A 19527-nucleotide genomic window follows, 5' to 3' on the forward strand; every position below is an offset into this window, starting at 1 on the left:
AAAAAAAAAAAGAAGAAAACATTCTCTGTGCTGGGTGTGGTGGCTCACACCCAGAGACCCAGCATTCTGGGCGGCCAAGGTGGGAGGACTGCTGGAGCCCAGGAGATCGAGACCAGACTGGGGAACAGAGGAAGATCTCATCTCTAAAAGAAAAATCTAAAACTTAGCCAGGCGTGGTGGTGCATGCCTATAGTTCCAGCTACTCTGGAAGCTGACCGGAGGGCTCACTTGAGCCCAGGAGGGTGATCGTGCCACTGCGCTCAGCCTGTGCGACAGTGAGACTCCCACTCAAAAAAAGCAGAACAGAACACACCAAAACACCATTCACGCCAAGGGCCTCCTTGTAAAGCGGCCAGAAAATCGCCTGGCCTGTCCCTGCATGCCAAGACTAGGCACCAAGGCATGCAGTGCCCCCGCCGCCTGAGACAGCATGGTCTCACAGACGTGCGGTCATGGCCAATACCACGAGCAGCATACCGGGACTCGAGAGCCAAGGCCGGCCACACCGCCCTCCCCACCCAGTAGCTGCTGTGGGAGCAGCTGCTTTCAAGGGGAGCAGTCGACGCACGAGGCCATCTACGTTAGGGGCCGTGGTCACGGCCTGTGCTCCTTTCCTGTGTTGGCCAACACTTGTCCCATTCAGACCTGCGGGCTGGAGAGTAAGGCAAAACAGAAGCCACCTTTCTGGGACTCGTGTTTCTCCGTTTTGCCTTGATACTCGAAGCCGACGGCACTCTTATCCACCTTGTCCTTGTCGATACCATATTTGCCGCCAAAGCCTTTGGAGTAATCTAAAACCAAGAGCAGAACCAGTTAAAAATGAGCAGCGAGCCAAGGAACACACGAGGTCTTGGCAGTCTTTAAGAAAGTGCTTAGGGCCAGGCTCAGTGGTTCAGCCTGTCATCCCAGCACTTTGGTAGGCTGAGGCGAGTGGACTGTCTGAGTCCACGGGTTTAAGACCAGCCCAGGCAACTTGGTGAGACCTTGTCTCTACAATAAGTCAAAAATTAGCTGGGGTTGGTAGCGCATGTCTGTGGTTCCAGCTACTTGAAAGGCTGGGGCGGCAGGATCGCTGGTACCCAGCAGGTCGAGGCTGCGGTGGCCATGAGCATGCTACTGCACTCCAGCCTGGGCGACAGAGTGAGACTCTGACTCAGAAAAAAAGAAAGAAAGTACGTGTACGACTCAATTTAAAAAACAAAAAAAATCCGTAAGATTACTGAACTGAGTAACAATGTGGACTATGCTTAAAGGTATTACCTATGTGGAATAACAGAAACATAAAGAGTGGTGGCTGGGTATGGTGGCATGCCTGCGTCCCAGTTACTCAGGAGGCTGAGGCAGGAGGATTGCTTGAGGCCAGAAGTTCAAAGTCAGCCTGGGCAACACAGTGAGAACCCCCATCTCAAAAACAAACAATGCTTTAAAAAGAGTGGAAAATAACTAATTAATAATTGAACTGCCATTCTTCACTCCAGGAAATGACAAGTTCACCTGCCCGAAATGACAAGTTACAACAAGGCTCTGTGATGAGGGTAAGCCGTGGCCACAAGGTTTTGAACGGTCACTGCTTCAACCGAAGCGTGCCAGGGTGCCAGGGAGGACCTTCCAAGCCACAGGACCCATTCAGAGCACCTCCCCGAAGTGTTGAGCACATCATTATTGTTCTAGAGCACGAACCGCTCAGACCCCTTAACGGCCTAGGCTGAAGAGGTCACATCCTGGGAGAGGGCCCGAGGCAGCCAAGGGGCTTCAGGCTTGCCCAGTCTCTGTGGGCCGTGCACCCAGGCTCTGCAGGTTTATGCTGCAGGCCAAGAAGGCTCTCGGGCCCACTGGCACCTTCCTGTGGAAACCCAAGTTGGTGTGGCTGGAACGCCAAGTGGAGTGTTCTGGGTTTTTTAAAAAGAAATCTGGGTTGTTTCTTTAAAATATTCAGACTCTGAGTTTTCAAAGATTGGCAACTACTTTTGACAGTTTCAACGTGTAGGACAAACTGAACGTGCAGGGGAGGTGACGGCCACAACCCCTGAGCCCTGGAAGCACCCGTGCCGGGTGCGTGGTGGGAAAGGAAGCTCGGAACAGCCTCGGGGCAGCCCGCAGGATCCACCAGGCATTTCAATTCAACAGCCTTTGACCCAGTGATTCCATTTCTAGGAACTGAGTCCCCTGACCATCAATCACGTGTCTGAAATGCGGGTATGAGAACACACCGAGGTCCCTTTTTAGCATCAAAAAGTGAGAAATAACCTCAATTCTGCACTCAAAAGAGAAACGATTAAATAGACTACGGAAACTTCATACAACGGGCAACTGAGCAGCTGTTAAAAACAGGACAAGGCCACACGCACGGATACGAAACCAACAAAACACTTTTAAGTTAAAAAGCACGTGCGATGCAGCCCAACTCACACAGGGGGAAAACCCCGGGGCGCGCGTGTCAGAGTGCCAAGGCCCAGGGGCGCCCACCTCTCTGCGACTCATGCTTCTCCGTCTTGCCCTGGTAGTCGAAGCCCACCGCGCTCTTGTCCACCCGGTCGGCCTGCACGCCATACTTGCCACCAAAGCCGCTGGAGTAGTCTGCGGGGACAGAGTGGGGACAGGGCGGCATCTGGCTCGAGCCTTTCACCCTCAATCGTCCCTTGACAAACTAAGCAAAGCAAAGTTCTGGGGCCAGGACTCCCCAACAGAGCAAGCCTGCAGCCAGACAAACACGACAAGCCACCCACTGTCCAACAGGTGACAACGGACGCCATCACACATGCACTGTGGAGTCCTGATCCCAGTCGGCCATGACAAGGGCAGTCCCTTCGCACTGGAAGAGGTGAAGCCGCGTGCCCACTGTGAACCCCAGCTGTCCCAGGAAAGTCAGAGGACGAAGAAAGCAGACGGCGGACACCGCACAGACAAAGCCCGCCTTCCGCCTGCCTGCCCGTCCTCCACCTGGCCTGCACCTGGGCGGTGCGAGAGCTGAGGGCTCGTCCCAGGATTGTGCAGTGACACACAAGAGGCAGAATCAAGTATGCTTGCAAAACGTACTCGGAGCACCATCAGGAAGCGACACGCTTTGTCCTTTTAAAAGGCTTTAGAGGCCAGCAGGACGCAATTGAGATTCACCAGTCCCACAGCAAGATGTACCCGTAGAACGAAAACAAGAATTTAACTCCGGCTTTCATCCCTGGGGCAAGTTCATTCTTTGCCAGCCCAGTGAAGGGAAGGCAGCTCCCGCGGTCAGGCAGGAGGCCCAGCAGTGACACCAGATGCCAGGGTTCCAGGGCACCACGTGACGGGAACGCATCCGTCACAGGAGACCCAGAGGAGGGAGCAGTGTTTCCTGTGGTGACAGCCACCCCTCCCCACAAAGCAGGCTCCAGGAGCCTGTGACTATCCCCCTCAGAGCCTGGCCGACTGGCTGCGCTCTGGGTCTGGTTCCTCTTACCTTTCTGGGAGGCATGCTTCTCAGTCTTTCCCTGGTACTCGAAGCCCACGGCAGACTGGGGTGACAAAAACAAAGGGAGATGTGTCTTTAGATGTCTCCAAAGCAACCCCATGGAAGTCACCAGATCCTTGCAACTTGCAGAAACATTAGCCATGCCACTTTTTGGCCTTGGGTCTCCTGAGGCAACTGTAGGTGGCGTTCTGAGTGGACATGCCACAGAACGCTCTTGAGAGACCTGCCCTCCCCAGCATGCCACAGCAGGGCACGCTTGGCTGATTTATTTCAGCCACACACGCCCATCAGGAACAATTCCTCATGCCACTCACACGGTAGCGTTTATCTATCTTTTATTTTTTAGAAAGCAGGATTTATTGAGAGGACAGAAAAGCTCCCACAGTGGGAGGGGACCCGAAGGGGTTGCTCCAAGGTGGCTTTTCAAATATGCCGTACTAAGAACAACACTAATACTGACGACAAGAACAGCAGCGGCCACCACGGGCAGCTGCCCTCGCTGGACCTGAGCCACTCCAGGAAGAAGATACCGTCATCACCCTGTCACAACTCGCCGATTCACAATGGCTAGTGTGCGGCCTGGCCAGGACTCAGGCTGTGGGCTGTCCACGCCTGCCATCTGCTCCTTCACACCACGCTCAACGGCGCCCCCAGGACACAAAGGAGCCCGCAGTCGAGCCAAAGGGTCAGGGAACAGGCTCAGGCCTCGAACCATCGCAATGACACCTGGACAGAGCCCAGTCCTGAATAAGACATGCACAGCAGGGCTCTGCACGTCACCTTGTCACAGCGACACACAGCAGCAAAGATGGAGCTGGTCCCACAGGCACATCCCCAGACAAACGGCAGGCTGTCCGTGGTGGCACACGCAGCGCGGAGTCTGCTGAAGCATGCCGCATGCTCCCCCATGGGCCAGCCCTCACGGCAGCCCAGGGGAGGGACGCCCTCCCGCAGCCCCCAGGGTCGGAGCGCATCTGCATGCCACTGCACCTGCACACCGCCGCCAGCGGCCCAAGGACAGACAGGGCGGACGGCCTGCTGGTGCCGAAGGCAGCTCTGGCCTCCAGGGACCGGCCCCCAGCCCCACTTGCCTGTCGCACGCTGCACCGCTCACCTGGTCAACTCTGTCCATCTGGACACCGAACTTGCCTCCGAAGCCCCGGACCGAGTCCACCTGCGAGCAGTGCTTGGAAAGTTTCGACTGATACTCGTGGCCGACAGCTGACTGCAACAGGGGCCAAAAACACAGCATTAGACGCCCGGCTCGGGGGGCTGCCGTCCTCCCAGTGTGGGTGAAGGGAAAGCCACCCGGCAGCCCGAGGGCCTGTGAACGGGATGCAACTCCCGAGAGGACCTGCAGCCTGGCATCGCCCAAGGCCCTGCGGCCGGCTTCCCGGGCCACCCGCCCCCGGGTTCCCCAGAAGCCAGCCATGAAACCCACCACAGGTGGGGGCTCCCGACACGAGCAGGCTGAGGAGGACACAGAGCCGGCAGCCTGCAGCATGGATGCCAAGAGCCCTTCCCGGAGGCTGCCGGCAACAGTGGCTCCCAGGTGAGATGTCTGCAACCATGTGACCCAAGAATCAGGACAACGATGTGTTTGGCTAACAAACTGGAACAAGACACGGATGCCTCCTTTATAACAGATCTTGACTTGATGCAGACTGAGAAGCAGCCCTCGGAGCAGGCCAGGTACGCCACCTGCACGGCTCACGCCAGCATTCCCAACGCTGTCGGTCCCGTCGGAGGACACAGGCTCCCACAGACTCCGACTTGCCGGCAACTGAGAAGCAGTACCCCCATGTCAGAGGGAGTCCCCAGGGTCAGGCCAGGGTCAGGCCAGGGGTGCCGCCTGCATGGCTCATGCCAGTGTCACCGATACCGTCAGCCCTGTTGGAGGATACAGGCTCCAGGACCTTCTGTTCAAGGTCACACGTCTACCAAGCAGCAGGCCAGGAGCTAAAGCCCGGGGTCCCATCACACATTCCAGCCTCAGCACCCAGCTGTTTCTGGAAATGAAGCTTTCTGGAAGGCAGCCACGTCCACCCGCTGACTCGCTGTCTGCGGCGGCTTTTGGGCACCAGCCACCCCGGTCAGCAGCTTCCACAGAGCCCAGCTCTCCCACTCCAGAGTCCCGCCCTTGGGCCACAGCAAATGCTGGCTTCCTGGGTGGGGCTGGGGAGGAGACAGGCTGGGTGGCTCCTTCATGGACAGCGAGGACCCATGACCCAACACAGGGCGGGGAGAAGCCCAGGGCCCTGCGAACCCACCTGCCTACCCCACCCAGCGCCAACTCAACAGGCCTCAGCACCAGCACAGACACATTCAAGCCAGGCAGCGTCTACTCCTTCCGAATGAAAACAGGCTTCAGGCTCAGCCTCAGGAAAAACGTGTTACTTTCACTCCTTCCCGTGCCAGCTCTAAGGTCGGCAGTCAACTCCCATCCACACGAGCTCCAGCCTCCACACGCACGAGGGCAGAGACCCACTGGCATGGCCTCCCAGTTTCAGCCAGAGATGCAGACAGAGGTGTGCCAAGAGGCAGCAGCCATGTCAGAGGGATTCCCCAGTGCCAGATCTCACCAGAAAGCAGGTATATGAACCACGTGTGATGGCTCATGCCGATAATCCCAGCACTTTGAGAGGCTGACGTGAGAGGAGTTCCTGAGGCCAGGGGTTCAAGACCAGCCTGGGCAACTCGACAAGGCCTTGTGTCTACAATCATCAAAAAATTCAAAATATTAGCTGGGCATGGTAGCATGTGCCTGGTGTTCTAGTTATTTGGAAGGCTGAGGTCGAAGGATCACCTGACCCCAGCAGGTCGAGGTTGTGGTGGCTGTGAGCGTGCCACTGCATTCCAACCTAGGCGACAGAGTGAGACCCCAACTCAAAAAAAAAAAAAAACCACCAAAGTGCTGGGTTTACAAGTGTGAGGCTCCATCCATGGCCACTCTGGCCATATTTTTGGAACAGTTTTCATATACCTTCTTTTTTACCAGCTCCCGAGTAGCTGGGACCATAGGCGCGTGCCATCATGCCCGGCTAATGTTTTTATTTATGGTAGGTACGTGAGCCACTGCGCCCAGCAAACCCAACACTTTGGTAGGCCAACGCAGGACTGCCTGAGCCCAGGAATTCAAGACCAGCCTGGGCAATATAGCAAGACCTCGTTGCTCTACAAAAAAAATCTAAAAATGAACGGGGTGGGAAGGTGCATGCCTGCAGTTCCAGCTGCTCGGCAGGCTAAGGCAGAAGGATCATCTGAGCTCCAGAGATCGAAGCTTCGGTGGGCCGTAATCGTGCCACTGCACTCCAGCCTGGGTGACGATGAGACCCCAACATACACATATTCACTCCTACACACACACACACACACACACACATAACCTGCAACTTCCAAGCTGCAGGTTCAAGGGTGGATGAGACCCAAGCCAGCGAAGGCGCAGTCCCAACAGCAGCAGAGAAGCTGATCACTGTGGCTGCATTTTCCCAACCTTTAGAATAAGTTTCTCCTGCTCAAACTACCCCCAGGCACAGTGAGCACAGGGCTAGTCTCGGTGTGGGGTGGGCAGGCTTCCACCTGCCTGAAGGGCCCATTGTCCTGAACACGTGCAACTGTCTGTTCGGCTACACTCCTAAGAGCCACCAGACTTTTGTTCAGAATCCAAGGATTTTTTCTTCTCCAGACGCTGACATCACAGTGACAGGACGTCTCTGGGCAGTGACACAGGGAAGCAGCAGCACCATGTCTCCTTCCTGCAGAAGGCCCCCTGTCCCCACCAGATCCAGGCTATCTGTGGCCGTGGCCTGGATGTCCCCCAGGCCCCCAGCCTGCTCACTCTGCTGGCGCCAGAGTGGGGGCAGCTTACGGACACAGCTTTGATAGCCCGTCCCCAGCTCAGACCTCAACCCGACCCGTACACGAGGCTGGAGAGGCATGAAATTACTGTCCAGAACCTGACACCGGCAGACACTGTAACTTCCACCCGGCAGAGCAAGGCAAAAGCATCTGTCAGGGCAGAATACCCAGTGTGGCTCCAACTCAGAAATTCACCTGTACGAGATGCCCGCAGAAGGTCAAGACCGACTTTATTGGAGAAACATGCAAACCCACTGGAATCTACGCCATCTCCTCTCCAAGGAGAAAAAGGAGCAGCCCTCCTAATCCACACGCTCCCTTTTTCCCGAGGTGGAGAAGGCCTACAGCACTGGCCAGGTGACGCATTCAGTCCACAATGTCCATCAACACCCGCTGATTAGTCTAACTCCATCAATGAGAGCTCACAAAAGGCTCGCCTACAACTCATGTTGTTTTTTAAAAAATAAAGACGGGGGCCAGGCTCGGTGGCTCAGTCTGTCGTGCCCGCACTTTGGGAGGCTGAGGCAAGTGGATTGCCTGAGCCCACGGGTTCGAGACCAACCCGGGCAACTTAGCGAGACCTCGTCTCTATAAGAAATCAAAAATTAGCCCGGCATGGTAGCACAGGCCCATAGTTCCAGCTACTTGGAAGGCTGAAGCGGAAGGATCGCCAGAGCCCAGCAGGTCACCGCTGGGGTGGCCATGAGCATGCCACTGTGCTCTAGCTTGGGCAACAGAGTGAGACTCCAACTCAAAAAAAAAATAAAGACAGGGAGGCTGGGCACGGTGGCTCAAGCCTGTCATCCCAGCACTTTGGGAGGCCAAGGTGAGCCCAGCCTGGGTAACTTGGCAAGACCTCATCTCTATAATAAATCAAAAAATTAGCCGGGCATGGTGGTGCATGCCTATGATTCCAGCTCCTCAGAAGGCTGAAGTGAAAGGATTACCTGAGCCCAGCAGGTGGAGGCTGTGGTGGCCATGAGCGTGCCAGTGCACTCCAGCCTGGGCGACAGAGCGAGAGTCCAACTCAAAAATAAAATAAAGACAGGGTCCCACTCTGTCATCCAGGCTGACATGCAATCACAGCTTACTGCAGCCTTAACCTCCTAGGCTCATGTGATTCTCCCGCCTCAGCCTCCCAAGTAGATGGGGGTCTCACTACATTGCCCAGGCTGGTCTCGAACTCCTGGCCTCAAGCAACACTCCTGCTCTGGCCTCTCAAAGTGCTAGGATAACAAGCGTGAGCCACCGCACCCAGCCAAGAACCATAGCTCTTTAAACAGTGTGTTATGCTCCAGCCGCGTGGGCACCGAACATACACAAAGGCCTCCTGAAGACTCATCTCTGAAGGCCAGTGGACGCAGGAAGACCATCAGCTAGACCAGTGGGGGACTTTCCGTGGGTGCTGTGTACCAAGAGGGGGACCGCAGATTCGGTTTTGGGGGGTGCATTGGCCTGACTTGGGCTGCAAGCTAAGACCGCAGGCAGTGACAGCGCGCACACCTGTGGTCAAGATGCTTCTGGACATCTGTCCTGATCCCGCAGCTGCCTCTGTGGGCCGCTCGCCCCCAAGCCTCCCCGCGCAACATCCACACCCCAGCACCTCCAGGGCTTTTACAGGAGCTTCCAGAAGAGCCTTAACACCTCGCCAGCACGTCCAATCAACAGAGAACTACTTGGGGCCAAGGGCGCTCTGAAGCAACGGACTCAGAACTGCCAGCCTCCAGAGACGGGGAGTGGGGGAGGAGTGGCGCTAGGGGTCCAGGCACGCCGGGCCCGGCGCTGGCAGCCAGCCTGCTCACCTTGTCCATCCGGTCCTGTTCCACACCGAACTTCCCTCCGTAGCCATGGGAGGCTTTGGGGCCGGTTTCGAGTTCCTTCTCCTTAAGGGTCTGGTGCTCTTGAAATACATTCTCTCTCAGCTTGTGTATGCTTGAAAGGAAGAGCAAAGATGGAGACAGACCAGGAAAACAGACGCGCACCCTCACCACCTCCCGGGACAGACAAGCGCAGGTGATATTCTCTGCGTAAACCTGCAAGTGTGCCCAGCTGGTGCCACCCCACGCCCACCCGCACCGTGCCTTCCCAGCTGCTCTGCCAGCTGGACACACACGTCTGAGTTCCTGGTACCAGGTGGCGATCCGTGGAAGAGAAGCCCCGACCTCAACATGCACAGTGGATCATCTGACCTCCCCGCAAGGAGGGCGCCTGCACCCTGAACCTTACTTCGCGTGGAGAGAAGCATCACGCCTTACTAGAAAGACAGAAAGGCTACGAATGTCATCGGGGTGGGGAAGACACACACCAAAGTCCCTGGCGCCAGACATCCCATGGACGCCACAAGCCTAAGGTGCTAAGATTTAAGATAGCTTGTCCTTACTTGAAGTACTCTGGTCCTCCAGCTTTTTTTTTTTTGAGTCAGAGGCTCGCTCTGTCACCCAGGCTGGAGTGCAGTGGCATGCTCATGGCCACCGCAGCCTCAGTGAGCCTGCTGGGCTCAGACAATCCTTCCGCCTCACCCTTCCAAGTAGCTGGAACTACAGGCACACACCACCATGCCCAGCTAATTACTGCAGCTTTTTATACATTCAAAGATGAGATGACAGGCTAGGTGCGGTGGCTCACACCCATAATCCCAGCACTTTGGGAGGCCGAGGTGGTAAAATCACTTGAGCCCAGGAGTCAGGAACCAGCCTGGGCAATATAGCAAGACCTCATCTCTACAAAAAAATGAAAAAATTAGCTGGGTGTGATAACACACACCCGTAGTCCCAGCTGCTCGGGAGGCTGAGGCTGAAGGATCACCTGGGCCTAGGTCGAGGTTGTGGTGAGCTGTGATCGTGTCACTGCACTCCAGCCTGAGCGACAGAGTGAGACTCTGACTGAAAAAAAAAAAAAAAAAACCTAAAAAAGAAGAGATGAAAGTCCTTTGGAATTTGCCATCTAAACGCCATTTTCATTTTTACTACAGGAGAGAGTGAAACAGATCACAAGATGTGGTCAAAATCTGGCAGGCCAGGAAGCAGCGGTCACCTGGAGACCTCCAAGTATCTCAAAGGCCACCTCAGCAGGTGACCTTTCTGCCCAAGAGACTCCAGGCCCGCACCTTCCACAGGTGGCCCACAACTCCCACAGGTGGCCCACAACTCCAGAGGTCCAGATAAAGTGCAAACTGGGCTCGGAAGCCACCCAGCTTCCTCGGGCGCCGGGGAAGGTAAGACACCACTCCTGATACCCCTTTCTGACTTGCAGCCAACCCAGAAGCTGTCTGTACCAGGGAGTTCCGTTTATTCTCCAGCCGCCCTCCGCAACATGTTTGAGGCCACAGGGAACAAGAGTCAAGAAGAAGTCCTGATGTCAGGACCCCATTCGGGAGTCGGCTCATCCCCTGGCAAGCGACCCCCACTGCGCCGGACTCCCGTCCCAGCCAGCCCCCGGTCCTCTGCACCCTCAAGCCGTTCCTAGGGAAGGCAGTGGACCCAGCGAGTCAGAAAGGGGCATTGCGGTGTCCGAAGCCCCTGCAGATGCTGCCTTCCTTCCCAGGTAACCGACTGGCTTTCTCAGCAGGAGGTCCTGCAGACGAGCAAGGGTCTTCCCAAAGCAGAGAGGCAGGCCACCAGTCGGCAAGGCTGCCTGCCCCGCCGGGAAACGGAAGGACACACTGAGCCCAGCACAGCCTAAAATAAAAGCCTGAGTGTGTTTTCACGTTCCCTGTATCTCCACTTCCTGACGAGAAGACAGCTACCCCGAAGCTGGCAGTTCAGATAGTGCCAAGTCAGAAACAAGCTCCTGGGTCACTCAGTTCTCCTGTCTGGGCTTTTTACCAGAATATAAGGCTTAGAATTCGGCTCACAGCCTCCAACACCTAAGCTCTGCAGGACACAATCGCTTTCTGGCAGTAAGACAAATAACAGAGGATGTTTAAGGAATAAATTACTAGGAGATACTTCATGCTTTGGAAACCTCCTATTTATCAAAGAAGCGTGAGGTAACCCTGTGCGTTGGTGAAAACCCCATGACTAAAGAGTGAACTCCAGGCTGGGCGCAGTGCTCAGCCTGTAAGCCCAGCACTTCGGGAGGCCGAGGCGAGAGGACCGCTTGAGCCCAGGGGTTCGAGACCAGCCCGGGCAACTTGGTGAGACCGCATATCTATAGTAAATCATAAAAACTAGCCAGGCATCATAGTATGTGTCTGCAGTTACAGCTACTTGGAAGGCTAAGGCACAAGGATCGCCTAAGTCCAGCATGTCGCGGCTGTGGTGGCCGTGAGCATGCCCCTGCACTCCAGCCTGAGCAAGGGAATATATAAATACCTACATGCACACACACACGGCACACATACATTGCGTCCCATATCCATGTACCCAGCAGATGTCAGGTCAGGAAGACACAAGCCACGCCCGCACATGATGACTCGGAGGGAACCCCCGCCCCATGCGACACGTCCCCAGCGTGGGGCGAGGCTCTTACTCAATGTGTTCCTGGTGGCCGGAGCCCTGCACGGTCTTGGCGCCCCATCTTTGCTCCTTCTCACTCACATCGTTCTGAAAAGAAAAATAACTCAGGACCCCAACACCCTGGGCTGTAACCAGACCAACAAACCGCCCGTCCATCCAGTCAACCCCTCGGAGAGGAGCTAAACACCGGCAGAGGTTCCTACCACAAAATCGGGGTCGGTCTCCCAGTCATCAGCGCCGCCGTCATCCTGGGTGATGGACACCGCGTGGCCTGCTGAGGCTTTCCACATCTGAAAGAGAGGCCCCAGGACGGTGACAGACTGGGAGAGCCACCCAGAAGCTGCAGAACAGCTGACAACACAGGGAGGGTGGGGCCGCAGGGCCAGCCACCCTTCATGACGCCTGAGCACCGATGACGGCCGTGGAAGCAACAGGAACGCGACAGCAAGAGCTCTCACACTGCTGTCACTGGGCATCTGAAACATCTGGAAGCACTCTTTGGCCTTCACCCCAAGTAAGAACACTTTCTGGAAAAGGACAGCCAGGCATGTACTTACTCCATTCATTGAGAACTCACCCCTGTTCTGCTAAATATTATGACAATAGTTTCTAAGCCAAAAACCACGCTATTCTGGTTCACACGTGATAAACACACTAAATGTCACTAACAGGCTGGGTACAGTGGCTCAAGCCTGTAATCCCAACACTTTGGGAGGCTGAGGCAAGAGGATTGCCTGAGCCCAGGGGTCTGAGACCAGCCTGGGTAACACGGCGAGACCTCGTCCCTACAATAAATCAAAAAATTAATCAGGCAAGCTGGCACAAGCCTGCAGTTTCAGCTACTTGGAAAGCTGAGGCAGAAGGATCACCTGAGCCCAGCAGGTTGAGGCTGGGGTGGCTGTGAGTGTACCGCTGCCCTCCAGCCTGGGTGACAGGGTGACTCCAACACAAAACAAACAAACAAACAAATTAACAGTACATTTCACAGTATGTGTATCTTATCACGATTTCTTAAGAAAAGTACACATTTTGATTTCAAGGGCTTACTGGAAATATAACAATGATTTTCTTGATTCAGACAGACCATTTACTAAATGTTTCAAGGACTTTATGAGAGGACTGCTTTACCATCTACTTGGGGAAAACAAGTAACAGGAAACACCAACTTTTCCCATCAGGCACCCTGAGAGTAGGCAGTCACCATCCTCAGCACCTTAAGACTGAAAGGTTTTCCCCATCAGAGAGAACAATGCGTACTGCCACGACAGTGCCTCTTGTAATTGCAAAGTAAAATCTACCCTTAAAGGGATTTTTTAAAAACTAGATTCATTTTCCATAGAACTATTAATAAAAGCTCGCATAAGCCACAAAAAAACTGAGAGATTATTCTAACTCCAACAACCAGAAGCTGCGCCCCAAGATCTGGACTGAGGATGTCTACCCCTTTTTTTCTCAGGTACCACGCTGGTGCTCTTGTGGCCTAAATTAAGATGGGACAGGCTGGGTGTGATGGCTCACACTTTGAGAGGCCAAGGTGGGACATCACTTGAACCCAAGAGTTTGAGACCAGCCTGGGCAACATAGCAAGATCTGCTATCTACAAAAAATAAAAATTAGCCAAGCTTGGTGACGTGCCCCTGTCGTCCCAGTTACCCGGGAGGCAGAGGTGGGGGGATTACCTGACCCCAGGTGGTCACGCTGAGGTGAGCAGTGCTCACGCCCCTGCGATCATGCCATCTGGGTGACAGAATAAGACCCTGACTCAAAAAAGAAAGAGATAAAGCTCTTCACCAGCTTGAGAACTTCCCACCTCTCGCCCTCCAGCCCTACAGGGTCTCAAGTTCAAATCCAAAATGGTGGCTCGATGAGCCCTGCCAGGTCACTGAAACAGGGAACCACAGGTCGGCGGGTAGGGCAGGCCGCGAGACCCCTCAAGCCTCGCCTGGACACCCCAAGCTCAGCAAGCCCCCAGGCAGAACTTTCAGGCTTAGGATTCTCGGGTGCAGAGGAAGCAGGCTCTCGGCAGCAATGGGCATGACCAGGCAGCCCCATCCTGGCGCCCACTTACGGACTAACAGGCAGTTGCAGGGACTGGTCTGCCCAGCTGCCAGTGCCCGGGCACCACGCGGCCCTAGAGCGGGCTGCCCACCAGGGGCTCCAGCGGCCCGCGGCACCAACCCGAGGTGGCCGCCACAGGAGGGGATGGGAGCGACACAGGGCGGGTGAAGCCGACTGTCACCCGAGTCACAGCGAAGGAGCTGCCTTTCCTGGCGCTGCTCTGGACTCCTCGAGGACAGGTGAGCGGAGTCTGGCTGACCTTTCTGGAGCCTGCGTCCCCAGCAGGCAACTTTCACCTGCTTCCTCACAGTACACCCCGCCCACTTTCAGCAGAACATACAGGAAAGGGCAGGTGGCCGCCCAAGGGCGCAGGAATGCTTCCTGTTCCTCCCTTCCAGAGTTTTCTGCAACTCCCTCCTCTAAGTCACAGGCAGAAACCTGAATAGATTTTTTAAACGAGGAAATTTTCTTCCAGAAATGACTGTCTCTCTCCCTGCAAATGCAGGGAAGGGCACCTCCTCCCTTCCCTGTTGACACTTCACCCCCGTCCCTGGGGAGAGAACAGGAGCATGTTCAAAAGTACACACCTTGGTCTCCAGGGGACGCTGACAGGTCGCTCACAACACTCTGCTGTGTACCCGGCAGTCTCGGGAGGGTGTTCCAGGCATGGGGACCGGCACAGCCTGTGAAAAGATGAGGGGCGAAGGCTCGAGGGGTGGCAGCCCATGGGGCTCCCGGCATGTGTCCATGGCAGAGTACTCTTAGAATCTCTCGGAACACTGGGCCCATGGCACATGCCTGTCATCCCAACACTTCGGGAGGCCGAAGCAAGGGAATCTCCTGAGCTCAGGGGTTCGAGACCAGCTTGGGCAACATGGCGAGACCTCATCTCTATAATAAATCAAGAAATTAGCTGTGCGTGGTGGTGCGCGCCTGTAGTTCCAGCTACCTGGAAGGCTGAGGCAGAAGGATTGCCTGAGCCCAGCAGGTCGAGGTTGCGGTGGCCTTGAGCATGCCACTGCACTCCAGCACTCCACTGCACTGGGCGACGGTGAGACTCAGACTCAAAAAAAAGGAGAAAGAACCCCTCGGAAATCCTGCCAAACACAACGAGGTTGTGGAAAAACTATGAAAGCAGGAGGGAAAGATTTGCATTAACGAATCCAAAGCGCAATGCAGAGATACCAAAGAAGGAGCTTTGTCAAGACTACATGACACTTCTCAGGGTAGACAGAGATTAGTCTCGGCTGCTGGAACATGGCTCTTGGCGACCAGAATTCTGATGAGTTTTCATTGTTTGTGCATTCTGATTTATGACATTACTAGAAATGACAAAAAGCTGCTACTGTGAGCATTTTAAAAAATAATGTGACAGCACTCCTTGAAGGGATCATGAGCAGGCGACTGTCCCCAGGCCGAGGACAACAGACAGAGTTGAGAAGTCAGCTGCATCCCTAAAGCACCTCCGGGCGCAGAACAGGATTCCAGGAGTCTGAGGAATGCTGAAACAATTGCCTCTGTGCGGTCCATAAACACACATTTAAAACCGTGGAGAGTTGGGCATGGTGGCTCACACTGTCGTCTCAGGACTTGGGGAGACTGAGGCGAGAGGACTGCCTGAGCCCACAGGTTTAAGACCCACCTGGACAACATGGCGAGATCCTGTCTCTACAATAAATCAAAAAATTAGGCAAGCATGGTGGCGCACACCTGTGGTCCCTGCTACCAGGAAGGCTAAAGTGAAAGGATCTCCTAAGCCCAGCAGGTCGAGGTTGCAGTGGCCATGAGCATGCCACGACACTCCAGCCTAGGCGACAGAGTGAAACTCTGACTCAAAAAAAAAAAAAAAAAAAAATGTGGGGATAGGAGCAAATATTTTAATATGTTTCTTTGAAGAAAAAAAAAAAAAAGGAACTTGAGGAGCTCGAGACTAGCCTGGGCAAAAAATCAAGACCCTGTCTCTACAAATAAATAAATCGTAAGTAAGTTAAATAAATAAAAAATTAGCTGCCTCTAGTCCCAGTTACTTGGGAGGTCATGGCAGGAAGATCACTTGAACCCGGGAGTTTGAGGCTGCAGAGTGTTATAAGTGAGCCATCGTGTTTCAGCTTATAATCCCAGCTACTCAAGAGGCTGATGCAGAAGGATCGCCCCAGCCCAGGAGGTCAAGGCTGCTGTGAGCTGTGATCGTACCACTGCATTCCAGCCTGGGCGACAGAGGACGACCCTGTCTCAAGAAAATCAGGCAAAGGATGTGAACAAACACACCCCCAAAGAAGATCTACGAATGACTAATAAAGTCATGAAGAGATGTTCAATGCCATTGCCATCTGGGAAATGCAAATCAAAACCCCAAAAAAACCACTGTGAAAATGGCTAAAACCAACACAACAGACAATAACAAGTGTTGACAAGGGGATAGAGAAACCGGAACCCTCCACACTGCTGTTGGGAGTGGGAAACGGAAGACTCCAACTCAAAAAGAAGATGAGCAAAGTACTGGCACGTGGCACACGTGGGTGGCCCTGGACACAGCGCACTAACAAAAGAACCCGACACAGAAGACAAGATTAGGTGATTCCATCCATATGAACCACCCAGAAGTGGCAAGTCCATGGAGGTAAGAAGTGCATCCGTGGCTGCCCAGGCCAGGAGGGGGCTGGGGCGGCGGCGGGGATTGGGAGGCCAGGACCAAGGACGCAGTTTCTTTCTGAAACTCATTCTGGACTCTGCGTGGTGGCTCAGGGCTATCATCCCAGCACTTTGGGAGGCCGAGGAGAGAGGACTGCCTGAGACCAGGGGTTTGAGGCCGCCTGGACAATGTGGTGAGACCTCATCTCCACAATAAAAAAAATCAAAAATTAGCCAGGCATGGTGGCACGGGGCTGTAGTTCCGGCTCCTTGGAAGGCTGAGGCGGAAGGCTCGCCGGAGCCCAGCAGGGCGAGGCTGGGTTGGCTGGAAGTGTGGCACTGCAGTTCAGCCTGGGCGACAGAGGGCGACTCCGACTCAAAAATAAACAAATAAAAATAAAAGTATTCCGGGACTGACTGTGGTGGTGGCTGTGCAACTCTGGGAACATACAAAGACCGCTGATGTGTACATCCAAGCAGGCACATTGTGTCGTGTGTGAATTAGATCTCAGTAAAGTTGTTCCCCAAAATCCAGTTCAAAGAAGAGAGTGCCTCGGTCCTGCGCCATCAATAATGACCCACCCCTGAACCATGCCCATGCAAACCAAGACCGCACAAGCATGGAGTCATCTCGCTGCATAAGCAGAGGGAACACTCCTCTACAGAAGGACCGCCACTAGCTTCCATCGGCCTCCCTGTCGCAGCCAGCAAAAGGTCAAGAAGAACAGAGGCCACTCTCACTCAAGGCCTCCCTCCCCACCCTGAGTATACCCAGTATACTCAGTACACCCAGAGTAGTGCTTGGGCAGAGGGGCCTGGACTTGGCCGACAGCAAAAGACAAGTCTGTGACGGAGAATGCGGCCCCTGCTCTCGCTGCCCCAGAATATGGCAACACAGAGGGGCACCCAGCACGCACCCCTCCCCCTTCGAGGCCACATTTCCCGAGCACCCACTGCACAGTGCAGACAGAGGGCCGAACCGCCAGTTGCATTCCCTGTCATGTAAAATGTGTCAAAAGTGTCTTGAAAACAAGTCCATCAAAAAGTGCTACAACTCTGGCCAGGCACAGTGGCTCACACCTATAACTCCAGCACCTTTGGGAAGCCGAGGTGAGAGAACTGCCTGAGCCCATGGGTTCGAGACCAACCTGGCCAACCTTGTCGCTACAATAAATCAAGAAATTAGCCGGACATGGTGGCGCGTGCCTGCAGTTCCAGCGACTTGGAAGGCTGAGGTGGAAGGATCACTGGAGCCCAGCAGGTTGAGGCTGAGGTGGCTGTGAGTGTGCCACTGCACTCCAGCCTAGGCGAGAGTCAGACTCCAACTCAAAAACAAACAAAATGCTACAACTCAAAGTTAGCCTAGGTACACGCCCGTGGAGGCCAAGATGGGAGGACGCCTGAGCCCAAGAGCGGGAAGCTGCAGTGGCTGTGACGGCACGGGTGAACAGCCACTGCACTCCGGCCTGGGCCACAGAGACACGGTCTCTAAAAAACCCGTGTTGTCTGGACTCCCTGCAAGACTCTTCCCTGCTCCCCTCCTGGAACACTCCAACACTGCTCCAGCCAGCGAGAGGGGCGGGACTGACTCAGTGCCCAGGAGCCAGTCACTGGACTCGCCCGCGCAGGCGCCGCAGGAGTGGGTGCAGGGGCTCGGGGAGCAGCGCCCTGAGGCCCTAGAGGGTGAAGCCCTGACAAAACACCGTTCAGTCAAGCCCACACTGGGCCAAAAGGAGCGTGGGCACAGTCGCCCGAGGGATCCGAGAGCGCCCGAGGGAGCCGCGAGGGCTGCAGTCTGCAGAAAACGGGGCTCCTCCCCCAGCGCCACAGTCTGCAGGCAGGGAGCCCGGCGCTCACCCAGACCCCCCAGCCCCCCCGCCGGGACGTCCAGGCGCGGTGGGGCGGGAGAAGCGACCCCAAAGCCCCTTTCTGGTGGTTCCACACACCCAGGAGGAGGGAGCTTCCAAATTTAGAGCCTCAGGGATGTGGCGGCGCCTCCACTGACCTGATTGCAAAACCTGCCCTCAGGTGCCCGCAGGGCTTGCACTGGGCCCCTGAAGCCCCCAGGGCCTCTGCACCCTCCCCTCGGACCCCCGTTCCCCACGCTGGCGGATTTGGACCCCTGCCTTCCGATCCTCACCCCCAATCCCCCGCGGATCCAGGCCCCTCCCCTCAGCCCGTCCCTGACCCCTTGGCTCTGGGCCTATCCCCTCGAATACCATCCCCACCCCTCGACCCAACCCCCAGCCCCTCCATAGGAGCTCCTCCCCTCAGGCCCTCTGGGATCTGGCCCCGCCCTGGACATCCACTCCCATCTCCTGGGATTCAAGCCTCCTCCCCTCGGACCCCCATCCCTTTCCCTGGACCCCTCCTCATCAGATCTCTCCCGCTCTCCTAGGACCCCCTGCCCCCATTCTCCTAGTGTCTCAGATCCCAGCCCCTCCCCTTGGATCCTGGCCCCTTCCACTGGGAACCCCCAGCCCCCGAGGCGCAGTGCCCCTCCCACTCGGGCGACATCCCCGCCCCCTCGGATCCCATCTCCTAAGCCCCCCTCCCCCTCAAACCCTCCGCCCTTTCGCCAAGGTCCTCATCCTCTGTCCCTAGCCCCTCGACCGACCCCTTCCCTCACTGCCGAACCCCTCCGGCCGGGCACCCCTCCCCCTCAGGCTCCATTCCCAGCGTCCTCGGACCCCAGACCCCAACCCTCGAGGACCCTCCTCTTCACCCTCGGCTCCCGGTCCGTGCCCCAAGCCCCTCCTCTACGTCCTCCAGCCCCGGACCCCTCCCTCCTGAGCCCCCTTCTCTACGCCCTCGGACTTGGGAACTCGAGCCCCAAGCCCCCTCCTCTACCCTCTCAGGCCCCAGACCCCTCCCTCCTGAGCCCTCTTCTCTATGCCCTCGGACCCGGACCCCACCCCGGGCGCCCTCTGCGATGTCCTCGGACCACGGACCCTCCCCCGAGTCCCCTCCTCTATGCCCTCGGACCCTGGCCTCCCTCCCCGCCTCCTCTACGCCCTCAGATGCCGGACACCTCCTCTCTGGGCCCCCTCCCCTGCGCCCTCGGACCCCTTCCCC

The 19527-nt window shown here is 55.9% G+C and overlaps 1 protein-coding gene across 1 annotated transcript in view; it reads right to left on the reverse strand.

The window, feature by feature from the left end:
- Positions 1-14490, reverse strand: part of CTTN (cortactin) — a gene marked incomplete at its 3' end in the record, with an annotated part of 28195 nt that extends 13705 nt beyond the window's left edge. Inside the window, exons 1-8 of the mRNA XM_008049736.1 lie at positions 14409-14490; positions 11967-12053; positions 11777-11850; positions 9109-9238; positions 4563-4673; positions 3437-3491; positions 2467-2577; positions 681-791 (exon numbers count right to left, since the gene is read on the reverse strand). Of these exons, the coding sequence (XP_008047927.1) occupies positions 681-791; positions 2467-2577; positions 3437-3491; positions 4563-4673; positions 9109-9238; positions 11777-11850; positions 11967-12053 (679 nt within the window). The remainder of the gene's footprint in view (positions 1-680; positions 792-2466; positions 2578-3436; positions 3492-4562; positions 4674-9108; positions 9239-11776; positions 11851-11966; positions 12054-14408) is intronic.
- Between the last annotated feature and the right edge of the window lie 5037 nt (positions 14491-19527).

Source organism: Carlito syrichta, unplaced genomic scaffold, assembly GCF_000164805.1.
Source record: "Carlito syrichta isolate Samal-C Ts95f unplaced genomic scaffold, Tarsius_syrichta-2.0.1 Scaffold136318, whole genome shotgun sequence".
Taxonomy (NCBI): Eukaryota; Metazoa; Chordata; class Mammalia; order Primates; family Tarsiidae; genus Carlito; species Carlito syrichta.